The 22,469-nt window shown below is 45.4% G+C and overlaps 1 protein-coding gene across 6 annotated transcripts in view; it reads right to left on the reverse strand.

Annotated features, from left to right (window-relative positions):
- LOC147445821 (kinesin-like protein KIN-7I) overlaps positions 1–22,469 on the reverse strand; it is a 189,572-nt gene that overhangs the window by 105,181 nt on the left and 61,922 nt on the right. For 5 of the 6 annotated variants that reach the window (XM_086525198.1, XM_086525196.1, XM_086525195.1 and 2 more), the window contains exons 16-22: positions 12,706–12,978; positions 12,319–12,378; positions 12,036–12,182; positions 11,862–11,933; positions 11,686–11,775; positions 11,497–11,586; positions 11,290–11,421 (exon numbers count right to left, since the gene is read on the reverse strand). In XM_086525198.1, coding sequence (XP_086381324.1) covers positions 11,290–11,421; positions 11,497–11,586; positions 11,686–11,775; positions 11,862–11,933; positions 12,036–12,182; positions 12,319–12,378; positions 12,706–12,978 — 864 coding nt within the window. The remainder of the gene's footprint in view (positions 1–11,289; positions 11,422–11,496; positions 11,587–11,685; positions 11,776–11,861; positions 11,934–12,035; positions 12,183–12,318; positions 12,379–12,705; positions 12,979–22,469) is intronic. The other variant, XM_086525197.1, reaches the window with a different exon arrangement.

A 22,469-nucleotide genomic window follows, 5' to 3' on the forward strand; every position in this document is an offset into this window, starting at 1 on the left:
TATTACTCCTTTGTGAAAAACTACCTTTTCGTGCAAGATACTTATTCCTATCCATGACTTTGATGCCAACCCCTTTTGCATTATGTGCTTAATTTTAACGTGTTTTGAATATGTCCTCATTAACCGTCAGATAACTGTGTCTTTACTCACGTACACCATTGACTTTGTGCCCTAATTTTGCACTTACCTCTTTGGTCTTCTAGCTCCTTACCGACGGTTATGTAAGTAAATGATCATATTTTGAAATGGCACTTACTGTTCTCTACATACACCACCATAATGAGGCTATCTGTCGAATACCCACTACTTGTCCTAATTTCCGTTATTCTATCCAATCCTTGTTTTCACACTATCAGCTAATATCATAAGTAAATATTCGCTTCTCTCACACAGAAATTTGTCTCAAATACACTGTGAGGAAATCTAACTCAAAAAATGTAAGATCCAACTTCACGCACTTCACTTATTCGAGGATGCTTCCCATTTTCTTTGAAAATGTTCTCATTACTCACAAGACTTTCTTATGACCTACTTACTTAATAGTCTATCTCCACTGGTTGCTCTATATTTCCTAAATTTGTCGATCACTAGTTTGCCGATCATCCTAAGTATGTATATTTCACTAATAAGTAGGATAATTTGTCATGAGGCTCACTCCTCACACCGTAAATCCCTTTCTATTATTTTTACAGTGTTACTTATCACATTCAGGTGATATTCCACTAGGAATATTCTAACAGATTATCGGCTGGCATTCTTTGTGTACCGATCCACTATCTAACATAATATTTTACTCAGCACTTCATTTGCTAAGTATGCTAGCTCTCTTGTCTACAACTGCAACAACCTCTTGATATGTCTACTACTCCCATTCAAAAACAAAAAGAAGGTTATTTTTCTACATTGTCTTATCAACTAGATACTCCAACATTGCTACGGTCCAGGCTTACTACTCGCACTGTATAAAATTTTTATTGACATGATTATTCATTAGCTATGCAGCTTCTCATATGAGCTAGGGTGCTCTGGGATATCAAGCCACAGTTTGTAAGTGCTTTGCTAATGGAACATATTCTAATTTGGTGTCAAATAGGTGACAAATGTTTTCTTTTTTATGCCTTGCTTGGTCCATTCATCACTAGCACACAGATTCACCGATTTAGGCAGTGTGTAAACATTCATCCTGTGCCGATTCGCCGATTTAGACAACACAACACACAACAGATTCAGAAGTTTACATGATATCGGTGCAGATTCGCCGATTTAGGCAGCAGAAGTGCAGATTCTCCGGTTTAGGCAGCACGACAAATTCGTGTAGATTCACCGATTTAAGCAACACCGACCACAAAATCATGCAGCAGTGACTGGCCACCACTATAAGTGGTATGATTTTGTTACCCGGGTATACAAAATGAAGGATATTTGGATTTTGAAATGGGTATATATTAGCAGATATTTGGATTTGGATTTGGCATGGGTATATAATGATTTTCTGTCGCGACAGTATTTATGGAATTGGACTTGAGATTGATGAGAATTGATTATTGAATGATGAGTGTGACCAATGATATCCTGATTTATCGGGGTATGACATATACTGCTTATTCTAGTGGTATGGGACATTAGAATAGGGAGTATGTGGATGACGGCAGACAGAAGCAATGTTGTTTAGTTTCAATATTTTTACTATATGCTAGTTTTTTGACACAGATTTCTAATCACTGTTTTTGACAAGTATCATTTGCAGATTTCTTATCTTTGCAACTGAGGATGATTGCTTTCTAATGGAGAGATATGTTATGGAATTGATATTCTACTATTTATTGCAGCTGATCACATGTGGAAAAAGCTTTTTGATTGATTTAGTCCTATGCAAACAAATATATAATTTGTACATTTTATAAGCTTTGGCTATTTATGAGACCGGCCGGCCAGTTTGTACTCACATTGACCATTTAAGAAATCTATAAATCAAATACGTGCAAGAGGAAAATGGTCACTCTTGCACACAGAGAGATTACACCCAGTGATCGTGTCTTTCTTCTCTCCTCTCCTCTCTTCTCTCTCACTCTGCCGGCGTACCACTCCGCCCTAGGAGGAACGTCTGCACATGCTCTTTCGCTCTCTCCCGCTCTCTGTCTCTCTCTGTTTGTGTTGTGCTCGATTATGGATTTGTGCGAATCGTCAGGTATGTAGATTTGTTCGTTTATGGCTTGCTATGTGCTATTTCGAGTATTTTGCAAGGCACACTACACCTCCGTATGTAGCACTACACCTACTCCACACTCTACCATCCACTTCACACGAGAAATGGACGCCATTTACTTAGATTGGGCTCCCAACACCGTCTCCATGTGTATAATAGGATGGCACTTTGACCTATGTCTGGAGGTCTATTGTGCATGCCACATAGAGTCGCACACACACACACACACAGGGGAGGGGGGGTTGTTGTTGTAATAGTGGTTTATATTAAGGCAACTCATGAGGCTATACATCTCATTAGTTCGTTGAACATCCCACATAATCCTCATCAAAGCAGCCCATGCCTACCCCTCTCTTTCATTCACTGGAGCCACCATCTTCAATGCCCCTACTCCACACTCTACCATCCACTTCACGCGAGAACTAGCCCCAAAATACTCAAAAAAGGTTCATGCAAGCCTTTGTCGGCTCGACCCATCCTCACCATTGTCCACACTCACCTCCTTGATCTCATGTCTTGACTCTTACATACATCAGCCCTCAACTCCTTTCCACAAATTACTCACACCGGACATACTCCCCTCTCCCAAAAACTTTCTACAGAACCGCTAGTATAATAATGAGTGCAGAGAGCTTTATTGCACCCTACAAGCATAAAGAGTTCTTAGGAAGACATCTATTCCATGAGTATTGAAAGTGTGACACCTTGGTGGACTCTTAGAGAGCCCCGCCCGACCACACCCATTGAGGACCCACGCGCATGGCATGATAATGCAAACAGGTTGTATTGAGGTCCATGGGCAACCTCGGATCCGAGAGCCACTCAAGCCACGACCTACCATCTCCACTTTCTTCACCACAGATATGGTAACACGAGCTATACACCAACTACAGCACTACGCATCTGCTGAGCACACAAGACTACAGAGTGGGCAAGTCATTTACACACTCGACATCATAGTCCCTTTGATTGCAAACATATTCAATAGGGCTATGGCAGAAGGCTTCCCAAAGAAGTGGACTACATAAACTATTGTGCCTATTCACAAGTAGAATAACACCCTGGACCCAGGGTATTACAAGACCACCATACCACAACCAAGCTCTGTGGAGAAAAACTTGAAGCAAAGCTCAGCTCAAATGAGAAAAGGGAGGGACTCAAAGCCGCTAACCAGGCAGGTTTTAGAAGGTAGATTACATCTTCCTTTTGCGTTGCCTCATTGATGGGACAAAAGCGCAGAAGAAGAGACTACACAGCTTCGTCGTGGACTTCCGAAAAGCATTCAATAAATTTCCACAAGAGAGGCTCTTTCAACGCCTCCACATCTTGGGTGTACCTTCACAGATTACCTAGGCTGTATATGCTCTACATAAGCAAGTGATGGGGACTAGCACCATTCGTGTGAAGCAAGGATGCCCACTCTCCCGAACCTCTTCAGCATCTACATTGATGAGAGCCCACATTACATATTGCGAGTTGGTGGCGAGGGTGTAGACCTGAGAGGCTTAACAATAATGAAAGTGTTCTGATCTCTAAGTCACGGGAGGACTTGGAGCGACACCTCAAGGCTCTTGATGAATGAGCCTTGGGAAAACCAACGTCATGATCTTTCATAGTTCAAGCGCAAACAGGAGTGCAACAGTCTTTATGTCTGCAAGTGGACAACCAGAGGGTGGTGGAGTCTTATGTATACTTGGGAGTCACCTTTTTCACCTCACCTAAGCGCTTCACCATGGCAAAGGCGGCTACAAATAGGCTCACCAGAGGATATGCAGCTCTGGCCTTGCTAAAGAGGAGATGTCATTAGGCACACTTTCATGAGCCCTACACCAAGGGATGGCTCTTCAACACTTTGGTCACCCCAGCTTTGATGTATGTTGCAACAATATGGGCCTCTGGACTATCAACCGCCTCATGGACACACGTTGAGAGACCACAAATATGTATGATATCGCACTTATTCTACAACTGCCAACATGTCCTCAATACCAAACAGTATTATTAGAGCATAGTATACTACTCCACCCATGCTAGTCGAGGCTATTTTCCAAACAGTTTGCCTCATTCAGAGGATGAAAGACATGCCATTAGATAAACTCACAGTGCCTTCCAGGCTGTAAGGTACAACGGAAGTGAATGTTGAACTTTGCCCAAGATGAGTGCTCCGAACTATGCTCAAGATTTCCTTTTACTTACGGAAGGAAGAGCCTTCCGTTCCTTTATTGAGAGAGTGCAATGGATACAAACAAAGTGGAAAACACTGTGAATGAAGGTGCAGAGACTGAGAGATAGAGAGAGAAGAATACGACACCAGAAAAGTTGTCAAACCCTCCTCCGAAGGCCCCACTCTCCATGGCGAGAGCGGTCTACTATTGATTGCACAAATCTCTACAATGCTTGGACTTGCCAACGATGAGGACGACGACGAGATGGGTTGAAATCTGAAAATGCTAAGAGCTGAAATTTTATCAACTGAATTCTGACTCTATGTCGGTGACAACGACGATGCAACGACGACGCGCTGAAAACGCAGATGCTGAAATCTGTGTTTTCCGATTGAATCTGCAAGCTACGCTGGATCTAACCGTGCGGCGAGGATCCGTTGCGAGAAGGTGAGATCAACGAGGTTTGGGGGTTCTACTGCGGTATCTGACTGCTGAAAACTGAAAATGCTGAAGCTTCTTGTGGTCTTGTTGCGATGGAACTGCAAAACGCTAATCTGCCATGATGATGCAAAAACGTTAGGGGCTGAAACGCTAGGGAAATCTGCTGTGTCTTATTGTCACTGGGCTGATCTGCTGTGCAAAACGCTAGGCTGATGCTATGGATGAAAACGCAAGGCCTTCAGATGCAAAAACGCTAGATCTGCTGATGTGGGGGGAGTCTTACTGAGAAGGTGCATGTTGAACCTTGATTCCTGCTGCCTCTTCTGCCGGAAAGTGGTTTCTTATATACATGCTTGGCTAATTTGCCCTACCCAGTTCCCAACAAAAGTCACTTAAAAATAATAAGTGAAAAATGTCAAAAATAGGAAAAATAGGTCTATGCACTGTAAAAATGCTCCTGCTAGGTTCTCATGGAAATCTGATGATCATGCTATGTGCAACCAGAGGATATGCATCTAATTCAAGTGTCTAAACATGCACAGTCTACGAACACTCACAAAAGTGCCAGAACACTTCCTAAGCTAGGCTAACTGAACTGAATTGAACCCTTGCCATGAAGTAACTTGTCCACGTACACATAGGCTTAGATGTGCACGTGACATCCCCTCCTTTTCAAAGTGAGGTATTGGTACCGAGCTGTATGGCGTCGAGGGAGATTGCCAACAACGTTTGGAATCCTAGGAAGGACTCTTCGCAGGCCCACTCTGATACGTGCGTCATGCGATACTTGAACTTCATAAAGGTCTACAACGCTTGCTTCTTTGAGTCCCGCCGAAAGCGACAAAGTCATCTGTGGCTCTTTCAATGCTTCAACTTCGTCTAGAGTCATGCGTCTACCTTCTTCAAGAATCTCCGAGGATGAAAATTCCTAAGGACTCTTCGCCGGCCCACTCTGATACGTGCGTCATGCGATACTTGAACTTCATAAAGGTCTACAACGCTTGCTTCTTTGAGTCCCGCCGAAAGCGACAAAGTCATCTGTGGCTCTTTCAATGCTTCAACTTCGTCTAGAGTCATGCGTCTACCTTCTTCAAGAATCTCCGAGGATGAAAATTCCTAAAACCACTTCCAGCACAAAAACATGAACATACCCATTCTATGTAAAGTGACTAGAAAAATTCTAGTCTTTCAAAAAAACGGTGCATGCCTGTGAAAAGGGATCACATAAGGACAATGACTAAAATACAGGAAAGCATCACGAATGAAACACTCGAACAATGCGTGCTGACTAATCATTTGAACACATCATACTTCTTATGGGAGTGCTTTGGAACTCGACTCGAGAGCCAAGATTGGTGCTTCGTGATCGATCGAATCTTCCTGTGAGGGTTCTTTAGACCTCGACTCAAGATCCAAGATTGGTTCTTCGTGATTGATCGAATCTGCAATGAGGTTAGCTTCACTAGACAAGGCATCAACTAAACCGTCATCCTTGTGAATAATCACATCTTTGTCCTGCAAATCATCATGCTCGTGAATAATCACATCTTGATCATGCAAATCATCATGCTCGTCATTATCATGCATCTCATCATGCTGATCATTATCATGCGAATCATGTGTGTCTTGCTTTGGAGAAGACGAGACTGAGAGAGTCTCCTTAACCTGATTCTTTTCAATCTTCGCCTGCACATTAGAAATGAGAGATGAAGAATGAACAACTTGCTTCCCACGAATGACAATGGAAGAGTCACTTTTAGCATTAAAAAAGAACGTATTAGCTGCCCAATCAATAAGAGGGTTATGCTCACGAAACCATCGAACGCCTAAAAGCATATCACATCTTGAGAGAGGAGAGACCAAAAAATTTCTGCGGAAGGACACTTGTTGAACAATGAACAAAACATAAAGGCACTCTTGCGTGATGAGAGAGTCCACACCGGAAGAGAAGCCTGACACCTCGAAAGGAGATGTCTTGCTAACCTCCAAGCGAGCTCTTTCGACAAGAGAGTCACTAATAAAATCATGCATACTACTTGGGTCAAACAATATGACAAAACGCTGACCCTTTACATAACCATAACACTTGATGACAGACTCATCAATGGGAGGATCATGAGAGACTTGGGTCGCACTCGTGTTCCCATTTATTGCATTGACATAGGAAGTGGGTTCTGTGGGTTCTTTAGTGGCATTAGATTCAAGCTTAGGACGTGTTCTTTTTATGTTACCCTTCATGTGACAATGAAAACAAGGACCTTCCTTAGAATAAGTGCTTTGCTCTTTCGACGTGATGTATCCTCTTAAAATTCCTTGTTCTACCTTTTCATCTGGACTTAGCTTAGGTTTAGCAATTGTGTTAGCCTTACCCTTAGGTTCATTTGGAGAGTTCTTTTCAGAGAGACTATTGGAAGATTGGTTAGAAGAGTTACCGTTCAGAGGGTTCTGAGAAGTCTGACAGGTACTTGTTGAAGTCTTGTTTTCCTTAGGCTTTTCCTTGTTGTGCTTCATCTCTTGTGCGAGAGCAATCGCTACCGCCTTATTGAGATCGATTGGGTCGAGGACTTTGACATCAAACCTGATATAGTCGTCCAATCCAAAAATGAAGCGTCCTTGCGCTCATCATCCGATTTGCATAATTGGATGCTGAGCTACAAAACACGATTAGAGAAAAACATAACTGGCATACCATTCTTCTTGAGACTGTGCTAATCGTTTTTCAACCGTGCTAGGTACTGTGGGGACATAAACCGCGCCTTGAGCTTGTCTTGGAAGTCGGCCCAATTGAAGGAAAGGGGCGTGCCTTCCTCGGCTTCCTCTAGGTTCGCGGTCAACTGTGCCACTTGCCATGCGTGGTACCAATTAATGGCATCAATGGCAAGGTACATAGCTGCAGTCAAAACCTTGCTATTTCCTGTCTTCTTAGTTGTCGCAAAATAAGCATTAAATTGATGCAACCAAGAATGAATAATCGTAGCATCCATCTTACCATCATACTTACTGAACGTAACCTTCTCTGTCTCAATGAGTGAAAAGAGAAACAAGGGGAGGCTGGACAAGCCCTTCTTTCTTGGGTTTCCTATCACTCTTCAAAACCACCATTAGGAATCGACACGCCCAAGAGGACTTGGGTAACGTGCGACCGCAACAAGCAAAAAAAAATTGCATGGTTCTTGTGGTTCTTTCCTTGAGTGATACAGAACATTGCCAAAGCTCTGATACCAATGTAAGGTGCAGCGGAAGTGAATGTTGAACTTTGCTCAAGATGAGTGCTCCGAACTGTGCTCAAGGGTTCCTTTCACTATGGAAGGGAGAGCCTTTCGTTCCTTTAGTGAGAGAGTGCAATGGATACAAACAAAGTGGAGAACACTGTGAATGAAGGTGCTGATACTGAGAGATATAGAGAGAAGAATACGACGCCAGAAAAGTTGTCAAACCCTCCTACGAAGGCCCCACTCTCTAAGGCGAGAGCGGTCTACTATTGATTGCACAAATCTCTACAATGCTTGTGCTTGCCGACGATGTCGACGACGAGACGGGTTGAAATCTGAAAATGCTAAGGGCTAAAATCTGCAAATCTTTATCTGCTAAATTTTGACTCTATGTCGGTGACGACGACAATGCAGCGACAACGCACTGAAAACGCAGATGCTGAAATCTGCGTTTTCCGGCTGAATCTGTAAACTACGTTGGATCTGACCGTGCGACGAGGATCTGTTGCGGGAAGGTGAGATCTGCAAGGTTTAGGGATTCTACTGCGGTATCTGACTGCTGAAAACTGAAAACGCTGAAGCTTCTTGTGGTCTTGTCGGGATGGAATTGCAAAACGCTAATCTGCCATGTTGATGCAAAAACACTAGGGACTGAATTTGTCCGAATGCTAAAACGCTAGGGGAATCTGTTGTCTTGTTGTCGCCGGGCTGATCTGTTGTGCAAAACGCTAGGCTGATTTGTGGATGAAAACGCTAAGCCTTCAAATGCAAAAACGCTAGATCTGCTGATGTGGGGGGAGTCTTGTTGAGAAGGTGCATGTTGAACCTTGGTTCTTGCTGCCTCTTCTGCCAAAAAGCGCTAGCGCTAGGTTTCTTATATACATGCTTGGCTAATTTGCCTTACCCAGTTCCCAACAAAAGTCACTTAGAAATAATAAGTTAAAAATGTCAAAAATAGGGAAAATAGGTCTATGCACTGTAAAAATGCTCCTGATGGGTTCTGACTGAAATCTGATGGTCATGATGTGTGCAAGCAGAGGATATGCATCTACTCTAATTGTCCGAACATGCACGGTCTACGAACGTTCACACTCACAAAAGTGCCAGAACACTTCCTAAGCTAGGCTAACTGAACTGAATTGAACCCTTGCCATGAAGTAGCTTGTCCACGTACGCACAGGGTTAGATGTGCACGTGACACAAGCCTCCAGACAGCTCTCAAAGTCAAGCGAGCAGGAGTCTTGGTACTTGCAAGTGAGAGACTAGTTTGGAGCACATGGACTAGATGTGGATATATTACCACCCTTCCACTATCAACCGGGCTCACCCTTCATCCAACTCACACATGACAGGAACACATTACTCAAGCAGGATATATTGCAGCTCTACATCAAAGAGCCTTTGAGGCCTCCAGATAGCTCTCAAAGTCAAGTGAGCAAGAGTCTTGGTACTTGCACGTGAGAGAGTGGTTTGGAGCACATGGACTAGACATCGATATATTACCACCCTTCTAGTATGAACTGGACTCACCCTTCATCTAGCTCACACAATGAGAGGAACACAGTACTCGGACATGATCTATTGCAGCTCTACATCAGAGAGACATGGATCACACCTAGACAGCCTCTTTCCCCAAAGACATTGTATTAGAGTGAGCACTGACAATTCTTGGCCATGCTAGAGGAGGAGTTCATCCAGAGACCAAGCTACATGGACACATACATGACAAGTAGTTCACGAGTGGTGATTGGTAAGTTCTGAATATCATCACACCGGCTAGAAATATAGAAAGAAAGAGCTACTCATAACCCCCGAGTTGAGAGGCTTTGTCAGCTTCGCACAAAGAGGGTGACTGAGGATGAGGAGCACTATGTGGAGCATATGAGAGTATCATGAGGCTCTTTTCACAGACAACCTACCCTATGACAAATCATGAAGTCTAGATCAACCTCAGTTTGGTTGTTTTCTAGTGGAGATACATAGACATAGAGATGCCAATGTCACCTGTAGTGGCACCAAAGGGTGGCAGTCTACAGACAATCACAGCTTACAGATTTTTTCTAGAGAGCCACCACCCTATTACCCTAGATCTCTTGAAAGAACACGTAAAGGCCAACTATCCCAAATTTATAATCTCCTTTAATGAGCAACCATGCAGAGTAACAAGGGATCCACTATGTACTGTCTCAAGAGGAATCCGAGTTCGTTTCAGAAGTATAAAACAAAGTGAGCCTGAATACGCAGAAAAACACTCGTATGGTCATGTTACACGTCAATCGTAGCTATTTTCTATCTGTAACTGGATCTAGAATCTTTCTTCTAAGTTTTAAGAATTTAAATTGACAATTAGTGTAGCACATGACTCACCTTTAAGGGTTGAGGATATGTCATGTTAAACATCATCTGTGGCTAATTTCTATCTGTAACTGGATCTAGAATCTTTCGTATAAATTTTGAGAGTTTAAATTGACAATTAGGGTTGCATATGATTCGCCTTCAAGGGTTGAGAATATACTTATCTGCACACATAAGCAAGTACGCCACATACATGGCTGGAAACAGTTGTTGCAAATGAATGTTTTCTTGGATCACTATCCTTGTCAGCCCACCACAAGGACTTATAGGGCATCAACCTTGGGACATTTTAGCTGCTAAGAGAAGAACATCCCAGATGAATTAAGCTTAGTGCATCATAACCAGTGTTCAGGAAAAATGTGTCTCAGCTTAATATCGTGCCGTTTTCAATTTCCAAAATGCCGGTTGAGCGCAAGGGCAAAAGGAGAAATTCCGCCCCAAAATAGAGAAAAATAGTGTAAAAACCTAAAAACGTAACCTAATTTTCTAAATTTTCCGCTTGGCAAATTTAAGGAAAGGAATTTTGTATGTTTGGGAAAATGATTTTTCCCGAACACTGATCATAACTCAATGGTAGGGGTTCAAGTCCCCTTGAAGTCTTGCGTAAAGAATTGGACATGTATGTCCACTTGGTTTACTTGCATTGGGAGGGCCTTCGCACATGAACACTCAAGTGAATCCTACTCCTACCATCGGGGGTGGTCACGGCAGATGCCTAGAAATGGACCTTGCCCATCGGTACTTGGCCCTTGCTCAGCCTAGATACATGTGTACTACTTGGTGGGTAACCAGCCAGCTTTTCAGTGTTATAATCGTCATAATTCCAAAAAAACGTTCTGATGCTCAAGTGTGCCAATTTGCAAGGACAGCACACAGGTGACGTTTAGAGATGACCAACAAACAAATGCACCTTCACTTGTTCAGTATTATCAGGCACATTGAGCGTGCTCAACTCTCTTGATTCATCTTTCCCAGATAATTTATGTGCAGCCACCCAAGCTGCTTTCTCTTCTTCAAATTGAATGTACACATCTGTCAATTGCTGCAAAAGAAAGGGAGCATTAGTCTTTCTGCAGAGCATAACAGAGAGAGATGTTGCTTCTACTTGAAAACATACAGCTCCAAGCTCCTCGTTCTCTTTTTTAAGACTCTCAAGCAAAGAATTTAGCTCCCCATTGCAGTTGCTATCACATCCTTGCCCTTCTTTCTGTATACAATGTGTGGGTACAAGATAGTCATCTGAATATTTCTTATCGTTTACAGAACAGCTGTAATACTTTAAGATTCAAAAGGGATTAGCACGAACTTTCCAATGCTCCAGTTCTTCCAAAGCAGAAGTGAGTTGCTGTTTGTATCTCTCTGCCTCATCCTTCGCCTCAATCAGCTCTTTAGTTAACTGTTTCAGATCTCAAAGTACTCACTCAGTATTACTTCATACATTCAACAGAAACGACACACCTGCATCATTGACAAAACCCTTGCCTCCTCCACCTGCTGGATGGTAGAATTGGTTGATTGTGATTCAATCGTGCACTCAATACCCCTTTTGTCTTCCTGCAGATTAAACTTCTCGTCATTACTTTTAATCTTCTGGTCTAAAGATATCTATGCTGCAGCCAGCTTATTACACTTCAAAGAGCTTCCAAAAGAACCTACTTTATCCACAGTGTTCTCAATATCCAATTTGTCAGTCCTCTGACTTTGGCAACTTCTACTGCCCTCAAGGTTGCTCCATTCAAACAAGATTTTCTTATGTTTTGCCATTTCAGAGGCTAGTGGTAAGACTTCAATGTCATTAGTCCCCTGGTGAGAATTAAAAAATTGCTCTCTCTTAACAGGATGCACCAGAGACATAAATAGTTTGAACTTGATCTCTTGAAGACCACTACGAAAGGCTAAGATTTAAATGAAGACAATGAAAGTCCAAAGCAAAACTTACTTGAAATGTGTCGCCCTGCACTGCAGTTTCCAAAAAAATGAGTTCCTCCTGAAATGTATCCTTCACACAGAAAGTTTGCACAGTCATTGCTGCAATTAGTCACATATCCTTTACCAAAAAAAAAATACCATAAGGACTTATTTTCCCAACAGTTTGGTTCCAACAGGACAGGAGTTTACAAAATTGGGCCATCACAAGGAACATGTCCTATAAAGACATGTTTTAACATAGATTCCAACAAGGGTGGGCATTAAGGAAATTGTAACACCCCAAGGAACACCCATCTCCACAAATGCCTAAAGCTTCATAACCATCTAGGACTAGGCTACTCTGCGAAAGAGGAACATATTGCTTCTGAAGAAAACTGCAGATAAATGAAGCACTTACAGAAGGCCTTTCAGAAATATGTTTTCTTTTTCTATCAGCAACATGTATCCTTGCGCTTCGATCAGGAACTGCACCGCAATCAATGTCAGCATCTTTTCCACTCATTGTACAGATTGGCCGATGTTGAGGTGAAGCTCCATGATTTTCTTCCTGATCTTTGTCATTACTTGGCTCCTCTTCTTCTAATAGGCTTTCAAATGGGGGTGGCAATGATGATGCCCCGTCTCTGTTTTGCAGCATCCATCTTTCTGCTTTCACAGTTGCTTGCACATCCTACAACAAATAGTCCAAGAGAAATACTCGATTAATAATGCCCTAACTAAAATTGAGTTGGTACGGTTGAAAGAAGCACTCTTACAATCCTTTACTGTTTTACATCCTATTCACACATTGAAGGAAAGATTTATATCTAAGAAAGAAGAGGCCAAATTGAAGCTGGAACCACTCTTTAATTCTAGTATAGTTTTAGAGGAAGCGCATGAATTTAAAAGATGGAGCAGAAGCTTCAAATTTTCATCTCTTGTGCAATAGCCCCTGGGACAAGTTTTTTAACTATGATTAATTTTGCTTGAGCTGCAAATGTTTTGGTATACTCTAATACAACCCCAATTTATTTATTTTTTAGAGAGAGAAAGAAAGAAAGAAAGAAAGAAAGATTTTTAACGTCTATGTCAGGCCGAAATCGGCCTATGAGACAAATCAAATGTACATGGTGTGTATGTCATCCGTCTATCGGAAAGACAAATGAAACAAAAACTGATACAAAACTGAACTGAGTGTAGGTAGTGGGGTATCTGAGGAGGGATGGAGCTCTATCTCTAGGGGTATATGCATGTCTATATGCTCAAGGTAGTACAATCATGAGAATGCATCAAGCTATCTAGCTCCATCCTGTACTAATGGGGGGATGTAAGATGTGGTACATGGGCGGGTCTGGTGCCAAGGCTGCCCGGATGAAAGCTGTCGGGTCGGCCCTCATCCGGGCCACTCACTCCTCAGTGGCACGGCGCTCCCGGGCTCGGATCTCCTCGATCTGTCGGTGGTGGGAGCTCGCGCCCCTGTAGCCTGTGACTCGTGGTCGTCGTCTAGCTCGGCTCACCTCCGCCTGTGGGAGTGTCACTCCCCTCTGAGTGTCTGCTGGGGGAGGGGCGGTAATCCTCTGAAAGAAGTCTGTGAGCTGCGACTGTCTCCCCTCTGTCTGTGTAGCTGTGTGTGGTTGTAGTAGTGTGTCCCGATGGCTCTGTATCTCTAGTAAGAACCGTCCGAGCTGTCTCTGATCTCGAGAGTCCATGATCTCTCGGAGAGTGGGCTGTCCTCTGAATAGGGCCTCATACCTGCCTCTGATCTCAGTGTATGCTCTGCATCTACATACAAAGTGCTCCTCACTCTCCACCTCCTCTGTGCAGGCTCTGCAGACGCGCTCCTCCCTGGGAACACCAGTATGTCTCCCGATCTCAATCTCTAACCTGTGTGAAGCCACTCTCAGCTGACCAATCGCCACCCGTGAGCTATGTGGCATATATGTGTCCATGTAGCGTGGTCTCTGTATGAACCCCCCGGACAATATGGTGAGAAACTGGTCTCTGTAATCTGACATCCTCGTCCCCAAGCCAGGTGACTCCCAGACTCTCCTAGTGTATAGCTGCCACAGATCCTGTCTCAGTACCAAGTTCCTCTCACTGCGAGAGAGGTGAACATATGGTGAGTGGGGGTCGTACTGGAATGGTGGTAGGCTCTCCATGTCAAGACCGTGTCCCTCAAACCATGCTCTGACCTGTGAGTACCATGCTCTCTCGTGCCCACTCTCTAATAGCTGTATAGCTGCCTCAAATGCTCTACGAGTAAGTCTGTCAGGAGGTAGCTCTCTCATCCTCTGGATGAAGCAGACTGTCTGGAACAGTGCCTCTACCACCATGGGTGGTGTGGCGAGCTCGGCTCTAATAATATCATGTGGCATTGTCTTCTTGCTGCGGAGCAAGCGTGAGATCATACATACCTGTGGCCTCTCAAGCATGTCCACTGGTCAGCTGTCAATCCTGGTGCCCATACTGCCGCCGAGTACATCAAGGCCGGGGTGACTAAGGTGTCGAAAAGCCACCCCTTCCTGCGGGGTTCTTGAAAGTGTGCCTGGTGGCATCTCCGCTCTAGCATGGCCAGAGCTGCATATCCTCGGGTGAGCCTGTCAGCAGCAGCCTGCCTCATAGTGAAGGGTCCTGGTAGGCTGGTGAATGTGATGCCAAGGTAAACATAGGAGGTGACTACATCAACCTTTCCTCCTGCTGCTGTGAAGGTGGCAGCGCTCCTCATTGCACTGGATGTGTGAAAGATCATAACCTTGGTTTTGCCAAGGTTCACAGTCAACCCCCTGTGTGTGCTGAATTCGTCCAAGGCCTCAAGATGGCGTTGCAAGCCCTCGGGTGACTCTGAAATCAACACAATATCATCAGCATATAACATGATGTGGACCGGAGTACCTGCCAAGTCGCTCCCCTCTCCCCCTGCTCGCAGTATGTAGTCGGAGATCTCGTCGATGTAGAGCCCAAAGAGTGTCGGGGAGAGTGGGCATCCTTGCTTAACACCAATGGTGCTAGCAATGGTCTCTGAAAAACCGCCTGGGCAACGAACTCGACCCGTCACCTTCTCGTAGAGAGCATATATGGCCCAAATCATCTCTGTTGGTACCCCAATGCTGTGAAGGCGCTGGAAGAGTCTCTCGCGTGGGACTGTGTCAAAGGTCTTGCGGAAATCCACAAAGCAGCAGTAAAGCCTCTTCTTCCGCGCCTTTGCCCCATCAATGAGGCAGCGCAGAACGAAGATGTGATCAGTGGTGGAGAAAGCTCGTCTGAAACCTGCCTGGCCTGGAGCTCGTAAACCCTCGATCTCTGCGTAGCAGTTGAGCTGTGCCTCAAGTACTGCTCCATATAGCTTGGCCATCGTGTGGCCAATCATGATAGTCCTGTAGTTCCCTGGATCCAGGGTGTCGCCAGATTTGTGGATAGGCACTATGGTGTGCTGTGTCCACTCCTCTGGGAAGCCCTCCCCTATAGCCCGGTTGAAGACATGTGCAATCAACGGGGCTATAGTGGAGGCCGCATAAATGATGTGCTCACTCTGTAATCCAGTATGATCAGCTGATCGTCTGCGCTGCATGCGGCGTATGGCCCTCTCTACCATCTGTGCTGTAAAGAAGGAGGAGCACGTGGGGCGTGGCTCGTGTGGCTGTGGGATAGGAGGCTGTCCTGGCACCTCGTAAAGTCGCTCTGCATAATCATGCCATATCTGTGGATCCTCAATAGCTGTAGTCGGACGTGGCTCGCGCAGGGTGCGCCATGCTGTCGCGCTATCCATGCTCATGAATAGGCGGTATAGCTCAAGCTCCTGTGCCTCTTCGAATGCTCGCCGCTTTTGGCGTGTCAGCGTCTTCATATGCCGTCTGGCCTCTCTCTCTGTGATCTCTCCTAAGGCTCGCTGTGCGCGGAGGCGTCGGTATAGCTCTCTGCACTCATCATCATACCAGCGGTTCTGAGGCATAGTCCCGGGGGGGGGAGTGCGTCCTGTGTGAGTGGTGTGTGGAAAGGAGCTAATAGCTGAAGTGTGGAGAACGGAAGAGATATGTGATGTGAGAACTGAGAGTGGCGTGGATGGGTGGAGGAGGCATAGGCCATGCTCGACCTCGGCCGAGTAAAGAGAGGCTAGCTCATGTGTGAAATGGATGGTGGTGTGTGGAGTGTGTGCTGTGGAGCTGTGTGGGATGGTATCTCCGGTGATGGAGAAAGAGAGGTATGTGTGGTCGGCTCCGATGGGTATGGGTGGAATGGTGAAGGATGTGATAAGGTGTGTAGCCTCCCTGGGTCCCAGAATATAGTCGACTGTACTCCCCCCTCCCTCTGCAACTCCATGTAGCATACAAGTCAGGCCCCCTGAGGTGGGCCACTGGACCATCCCGTTATAAATAACGAGACGGTGCTGGGAGCCAAGTCGAAGTAGATGTCGTCCGTAGGCTGTGACTGGAGCTCTGTCTGCTGTATCTCTCATAGTAGCCTCCTCATCTAGAGTGTGTAGTGCCTCTGGGTCCTCGTGGTCATATGCCTCACACTGCTCACTACGCGTACGAGCATTGAAGTCTCCCATAAGGAAGACTTCACCCAGTGTGGAGTACTCCATAATCTCCTCCGTGAGGCATGCGTACGGTGACTCCTGCTCAATAGGGGCGAATCTGGAGCCTGTGGGAGCAAAGTAGCAAAGGGCAATGTAGACGATCCTGTCTCGTGAGAGCTCGAGGCGAATCCACATGTAGCGGGCCTGTGGGTCCCGGGCAACAATCTGTAGTCTACTGTGAAGCCCCTGTCTAAAGAGTATGGCCACTCCTCCTGAGCCACGAGTGGTGTGCTGGCGCATACACCCCCGATGTAGAGACTCCCACTGGAATCCATGTATCCGTGGTAGCCCTCTCTCTGGGCTCTCGTGTGTCTCTGTAAGTAGAATGATGTCTCGACCTCTCATCACCTCCTCAAGTCTCTCTGGGTGTGTCCATAGGTCTCCATTGCAATTCCAAACCGTGACATGAATCTCCTCGTGTGTCCCACAGGCCGCGAGTCCCTATGCGATGGTCTTGCCATCAATGATAACCCTACCATCTCGATATACTGCCTTCTTCCCTTCTTTGCGGGCTTGGTGGACTCTAGGCATGCACGCGCGACGGTGATCTTGTTGCATCTTTGTGAGGTCATCATCAAGATAAATCGGGGGGCCTTCTAGCCCTCTCAAGATGACCCTCTTTCGGAGGAAAGAAGTTCGAGACTCCTCGGAGGCGAATTGGAGGATGAGAGCTCTCTTCTTTGGATCTTTGCCGGCTCTCCAAACTTTGGAGAAAGGGATCTCTTCTTCCTTGTATCCCACTTTCTTGCATAAAGCTTTCCCATCGCTCTCGGGTGTAGACCCTTCTTCTTCTTTGATGCCGGTCACTCGCACATTGAGACGGCGAGCTTGTCGCATCTTCTCCTCCTCGATGGTTGTGTGTACGATGAGTACCTCATCTTTTTGGGCTTCCTCTCTTGCAACCTTCTTGATGTTCTTTTTGACCACTTCGACCCATCCTTCTTTGGTGGCCTCTAATTTGTCCTCAATGCTTGCGGTGAGGGCTTTGGTGATCTCCTCCTTGAGGGCTTCCTTAGCCTCCTCTTTAATCTCTCCTTCTTCGGGGGTGAGGGATGTGATGGAAGCCTGAAGGAGATCGATTTGTGCCTTCATCTCTTCTTGCTCTTTCCTCCATCTCTCCCTCTCCTTCCCGTTCTCCCGTTCCCTTCTCTCCTTCTCCTCTTTGAGATTTTGGATTTCCGCTCTCATGTCCTCCTCCTCTTCGTTCCATAGCTTGATGAGGGTGGCTTTCTCCTCCTCCCATATCTCTCTCTCCATCCGCCATTCTTTCATGTCCTTCTCCAATTGTGCAAGCCTCTTGTTCGTCAGCATGAACGTTGTCTTCATTGTCGATGCCGGCGTCTTGATGATGGGGGAAGACATGGCTGTCTTCGTAACTACCCTCTCTTCATATTGTGAAGAAGAGGGGAGAAGGGGAAGAGAGGGAGTACTTGTGTGTATGCGTGTATGTGTGTAGTGTGTGTGTGGGTATGTATCCGTGTGTGAGAGATTGGGGGCAGCGGGCCTGGTGCACTTGGTAATGCTGCCACAGTGAGGCAGCGGCAAGTGCTACAGCCTTGGCAGCGTGCAGTCGCAACAGGTCAGCTACAACGGGTTCAGCAGCAGCAGCAGCAGTGGCGCGCGCAGGGGGTGAAACAGCAGCAACAGTGGCGCGCGCAGGGGCAACAGCAGTGGCGCGCAGAGAGAGAGAGAGCAGTGGCGCGCGCAAGAGCAACAGCAGTGGCGCGCGCATGAGCAGCAGCAGTGGCGCGCGCAGGAGAGAGAGAGAGAGAGAGAGAGAGAGAGAGAGAGAGAGAGAGAGAGAGGATGCACATTAATTGAGAAACAGCAGTGGCGTGCAGAGAGAGAGAGAGCAGTGGCGTGCGCAGGAGAGAGAGAGAGAGAGAGAGAGAGAGAGAGAGAGAGAGAGAGAGAGGAGAGAGAGAGAGAGAGAGAGAGAGAGAGAGAGATGAAATGAAATGATATACTAAGGTCTTCAAGAGGCCAAAATGACCTATGAGACCAATCCGTTACAAACTAGTGAATCTGATACCATGAGACCAATCCGTCAAAAATGACATGTGAGAACAATCCGTAACAAATGACCTATGAGACCAATCCGTTACTAATACCATGTCTGGCTACCAAAAAAGAGAAGAGATACTAAATGTCACAAAGTGTTGACGTGTCAAGCCACTGAAGGACGGAGCCAACCTTCAGATCCCGGCCAAGGGGCTAAAACCTAAGAAGAAGCAGCAAAAGAAGAAGAAGAAGTTTTACAAACTTACAATGAGTGGCCTATTTTTAAAGAAGAGTTCCCACCAACTTACGGGACCCTGTCCGCTAGGGCCCAAAGTGACATAAAGGCATTAAAAATAAAGCAGAACACACTTGGAAAAATCTGCACAACAAAATATGATGACGTGACACCTATACGGACGTTTTGCAATTCGTGGCGGATTTTTAGGAAAATCCCAAAATTTTAGGCAAATGTTTTTTTGGGGTCAACTTTTCATATTTGATGCTTTTAGGTTTTGGGCCTTTAAATATGAGCCATGGGGGCCCTCTCTGGCACTCTTCAATGCGCAGATTGCAAAGGTGGTGCTCCCCAGCTATTGTACTTTGCGAATCATCAATAATAAAGAAATACCGAAAGGGACGCCAACGTTTGGGGCCAGTTCTCTCTTGGGGTGGAACTTCGCCACTCCATGTCTCTCTCTCTTCAGACGCATGGCTTCACCATGGACAGGTTGCCCCCTTTCCAGTATTCTCTTCAGGCACCCTCGCTGTCTCTTACACGGGTGGAGATCACTAGACTCATTCGTCAGGACCTGATCCAGCTCGACACCAGGAGGACATGGATAGAGCCGCCTCAGGAGTTGAGCACGAAGATGGCTTTCTATAGAGAGCATCTTCTCCACCTCACAGGAGATGGGTTTGTGATTCGACCCAGCTACATGGACACACATATGTCTCATGGTTTGCATTGTGCCATTGGTCAGATACGCACATCCTCACATCAGCTCGAGATTGAGACTGGTAGATTCAGAGGGATACCAACAGACAGCAGGATATGCCGATTATGCCAGAGAGAGCCAGAGACAGAGTTGCACTACATATGTCATTGCACAGTGTTCTATGAGATACGGGGGCGTTTCCACTGCTTATTCAGAGAGGGTTTTGGTCCTCTATCTAGGGTCATGAGTTATGAGGATCAGAGATGTCTTGGACTATATCTACTTGAGTTACACAGGTGTAGAGACACTTTACTGGGGAGAGCTAGAGAGAGGCAGTCCCAGAGACACATTACAGATTTCTTTTCACTAGATATGGGACAGCCAGAGGAGCAGCCACCACTGCAGAGCTCATCCCACACTCATTCGACCACTACTGGCACTCTCATCAACCGAGCATTGGAGCTACAGAGATACAGACGACCGCGACTGAGGAGAGGAGCTACACAGCATCGACGAAGACTGCAACAGAAGATTCGAGCCATACTCTCTCGACATCCAGAGTGCAGATGAGGATGGATCCTCACCATTTCTTCCATCTTTGTTTCACACACTGTTACATCCAGTTTACCGGGTACCTATTGTATCAGCTGCTACACCCACGTAGTTTTAGATTGTAGTAGTAGTAGTAGTATTTTGTTCCACTTCTAGTTCTTTTGTACCCAGACATGGTATTAGATTCACTATTTTGTAACTGATTGGTCTCATAGGTCATTTTGGCCTTTTGAAGACGTTAATATAACATTTCATTTCATTTCATTTCTCTCTCTCTCTCTCTCTCTCTCTCTCTCTCTCTCTCTCTCTCTCTCTCTCTCTCTCTCTCTCTCTCTCTCTCTCTCTCTCTCTCTCTCTCTCTCTCTCTCTCTCTCTCTCTCTCTCTTAGTTCGGTTGTTATTGAAGTGCTAAAAATCTATTCAATTTGTTCTTTTCTATTGGCACGTGGTACCCGTCTTGTGACACTGGTATCAAAGCATCAAGCGTGTGCTTTTTTGAAAGCATTCCGGTCCTACAAAAGAGCAGACAAAGCAAACCGGCGCTTCCAAAGTCTATTGGAATCTTATTTGAAGTATCTTTGGATCCCGACCCCAGAGTTATTAGCCACTCCCACCCTTACTTCATCGCGCATCAGGCGTGCTCTCGTCTTCACCGCTCATTTCTTACAGGGCATAAGCCATTAAGATCACTTGCAATAGAAGGATCAAGATTTGTTTCGAGCTGCTATTTTTCTCAGATGGAGTGGTGGATGTCTATAACTACCAAGCCGCTCACTCCAAGGACTTAGCAAGCTTTCAAGAAAAATTTTGCCCGAAGTTATATGGTTTCTAGCACTTTCTAGCAGAGTGAGGTATCCTGAAATGCTTGCCACGGAAACCTTAGCAGATTACGACTTCTGGACATCTCTCCCTAGGTGTCTCATCTCAAGCTGATAACCTTGGAGGTCCAATGTGATTAATATATCTTGCGGCTACCATCACCGCCACAGGAACACTGTCTGTCGAGGCTTGTTTCAACTATTCAAGCACTTACGGACCACGTTGTGGTCGGCTACGACCTCATGGTAGGAACCTAACCCTAATTTTTTAGATAGGTTTCAAGATGGAAAATTAGTCGACTTTTCGAGCTCGACTGAAGTCAAGATTGCTTTTTAAGTTTGAATTTTGTTTCAAAATCTGTTTGAGAACTTGTTTGGTGATCCTGTTTGGAATTTGTTCGAAATGGATGGTATCTGTTTTGAACCTGTCTTGGTGTCAATTTGAACTTTCTGACACTGGCTTGAATATTGGTTTCAATGCTTGGTGATTTACTCCCGGGTGGAGAAGTGAGAAATGATGTTTGAGAATGCTTGTCCATACTCATGGCCCGGACCCTTGTGGTTATTTAGGGAGGGAGAGGGGGGGGGGGGGGGAGTATTGAATGCTTGAAAAGTATTGTTGTTGTTGCTCCCGGCCCGGACCTGGATGGTTATGCGAGAGGAGTATTAAGAAGTCTGAGCAATGGTTACTCTTAGCACCTCCAAACGACATAGGCTTCGGTCTAGGGAGTGTCTGGTTGTAAGAGGCCTCTATATCTCCCAGCTCGGACCTTTTTAGGTTATGCGGGAGGAGTGTGAGGGAGTCGTTGAATATCTCCCGGCCTGGACCTTGTTAGGCTATATGGGAGGAGTATTCATCGACAACTTTATGTTTCTATTTCTTGCAACATGCATATGTGAGCATTTGTGTTGCATTGTGATGTGCCAACTATTGAATATTCCTAATTGGATGAGATTGCTTTGATATGTAATTTTAGTGCATCAAGACACCCGTGCAAGATCAGTGCAGTCTGGGTGTGATGGCTAACTTTACTACGTCGGAATATCAAGAGTTTCGATCAAGATGAAAGGAGAAGCCAACTCCTTAACAAAAAAAAAAAGCAAACTGATTATCCCTTGGATTGACCCTCGAAATGACCCTCGGAAATTTTTGAGCTAACTTGAGTTGTTATGTAGATATGTAGAAGGGGAGATGTCACAAACTGTTCACGTGTCAAAGCCCTGAAGAATGGAGCCAACTTGCAGATCCTGGTTGAGGGGCCTAAACCCTAAGAAGAACAAGTAACAGAAGAAGAAGTCCT

The sequence above is a fragment of the Adiantum capillus-veneris genome, chromosome 12 (genome assembly GCF_014529385.1).
Source record: "Adiantum capillus-veneris isolate H3 chromosome 12, ASM1452938v2, whole genome shotgun sequence".
Taxonomy (NCBI): domain Eukaryota; kingdom Viridiplantae; phylum Streptophyta; class Polypodiopsida; order Polypodiales; family Pteridaceae; genus Adiantum; species Adiantum capillus-veneris.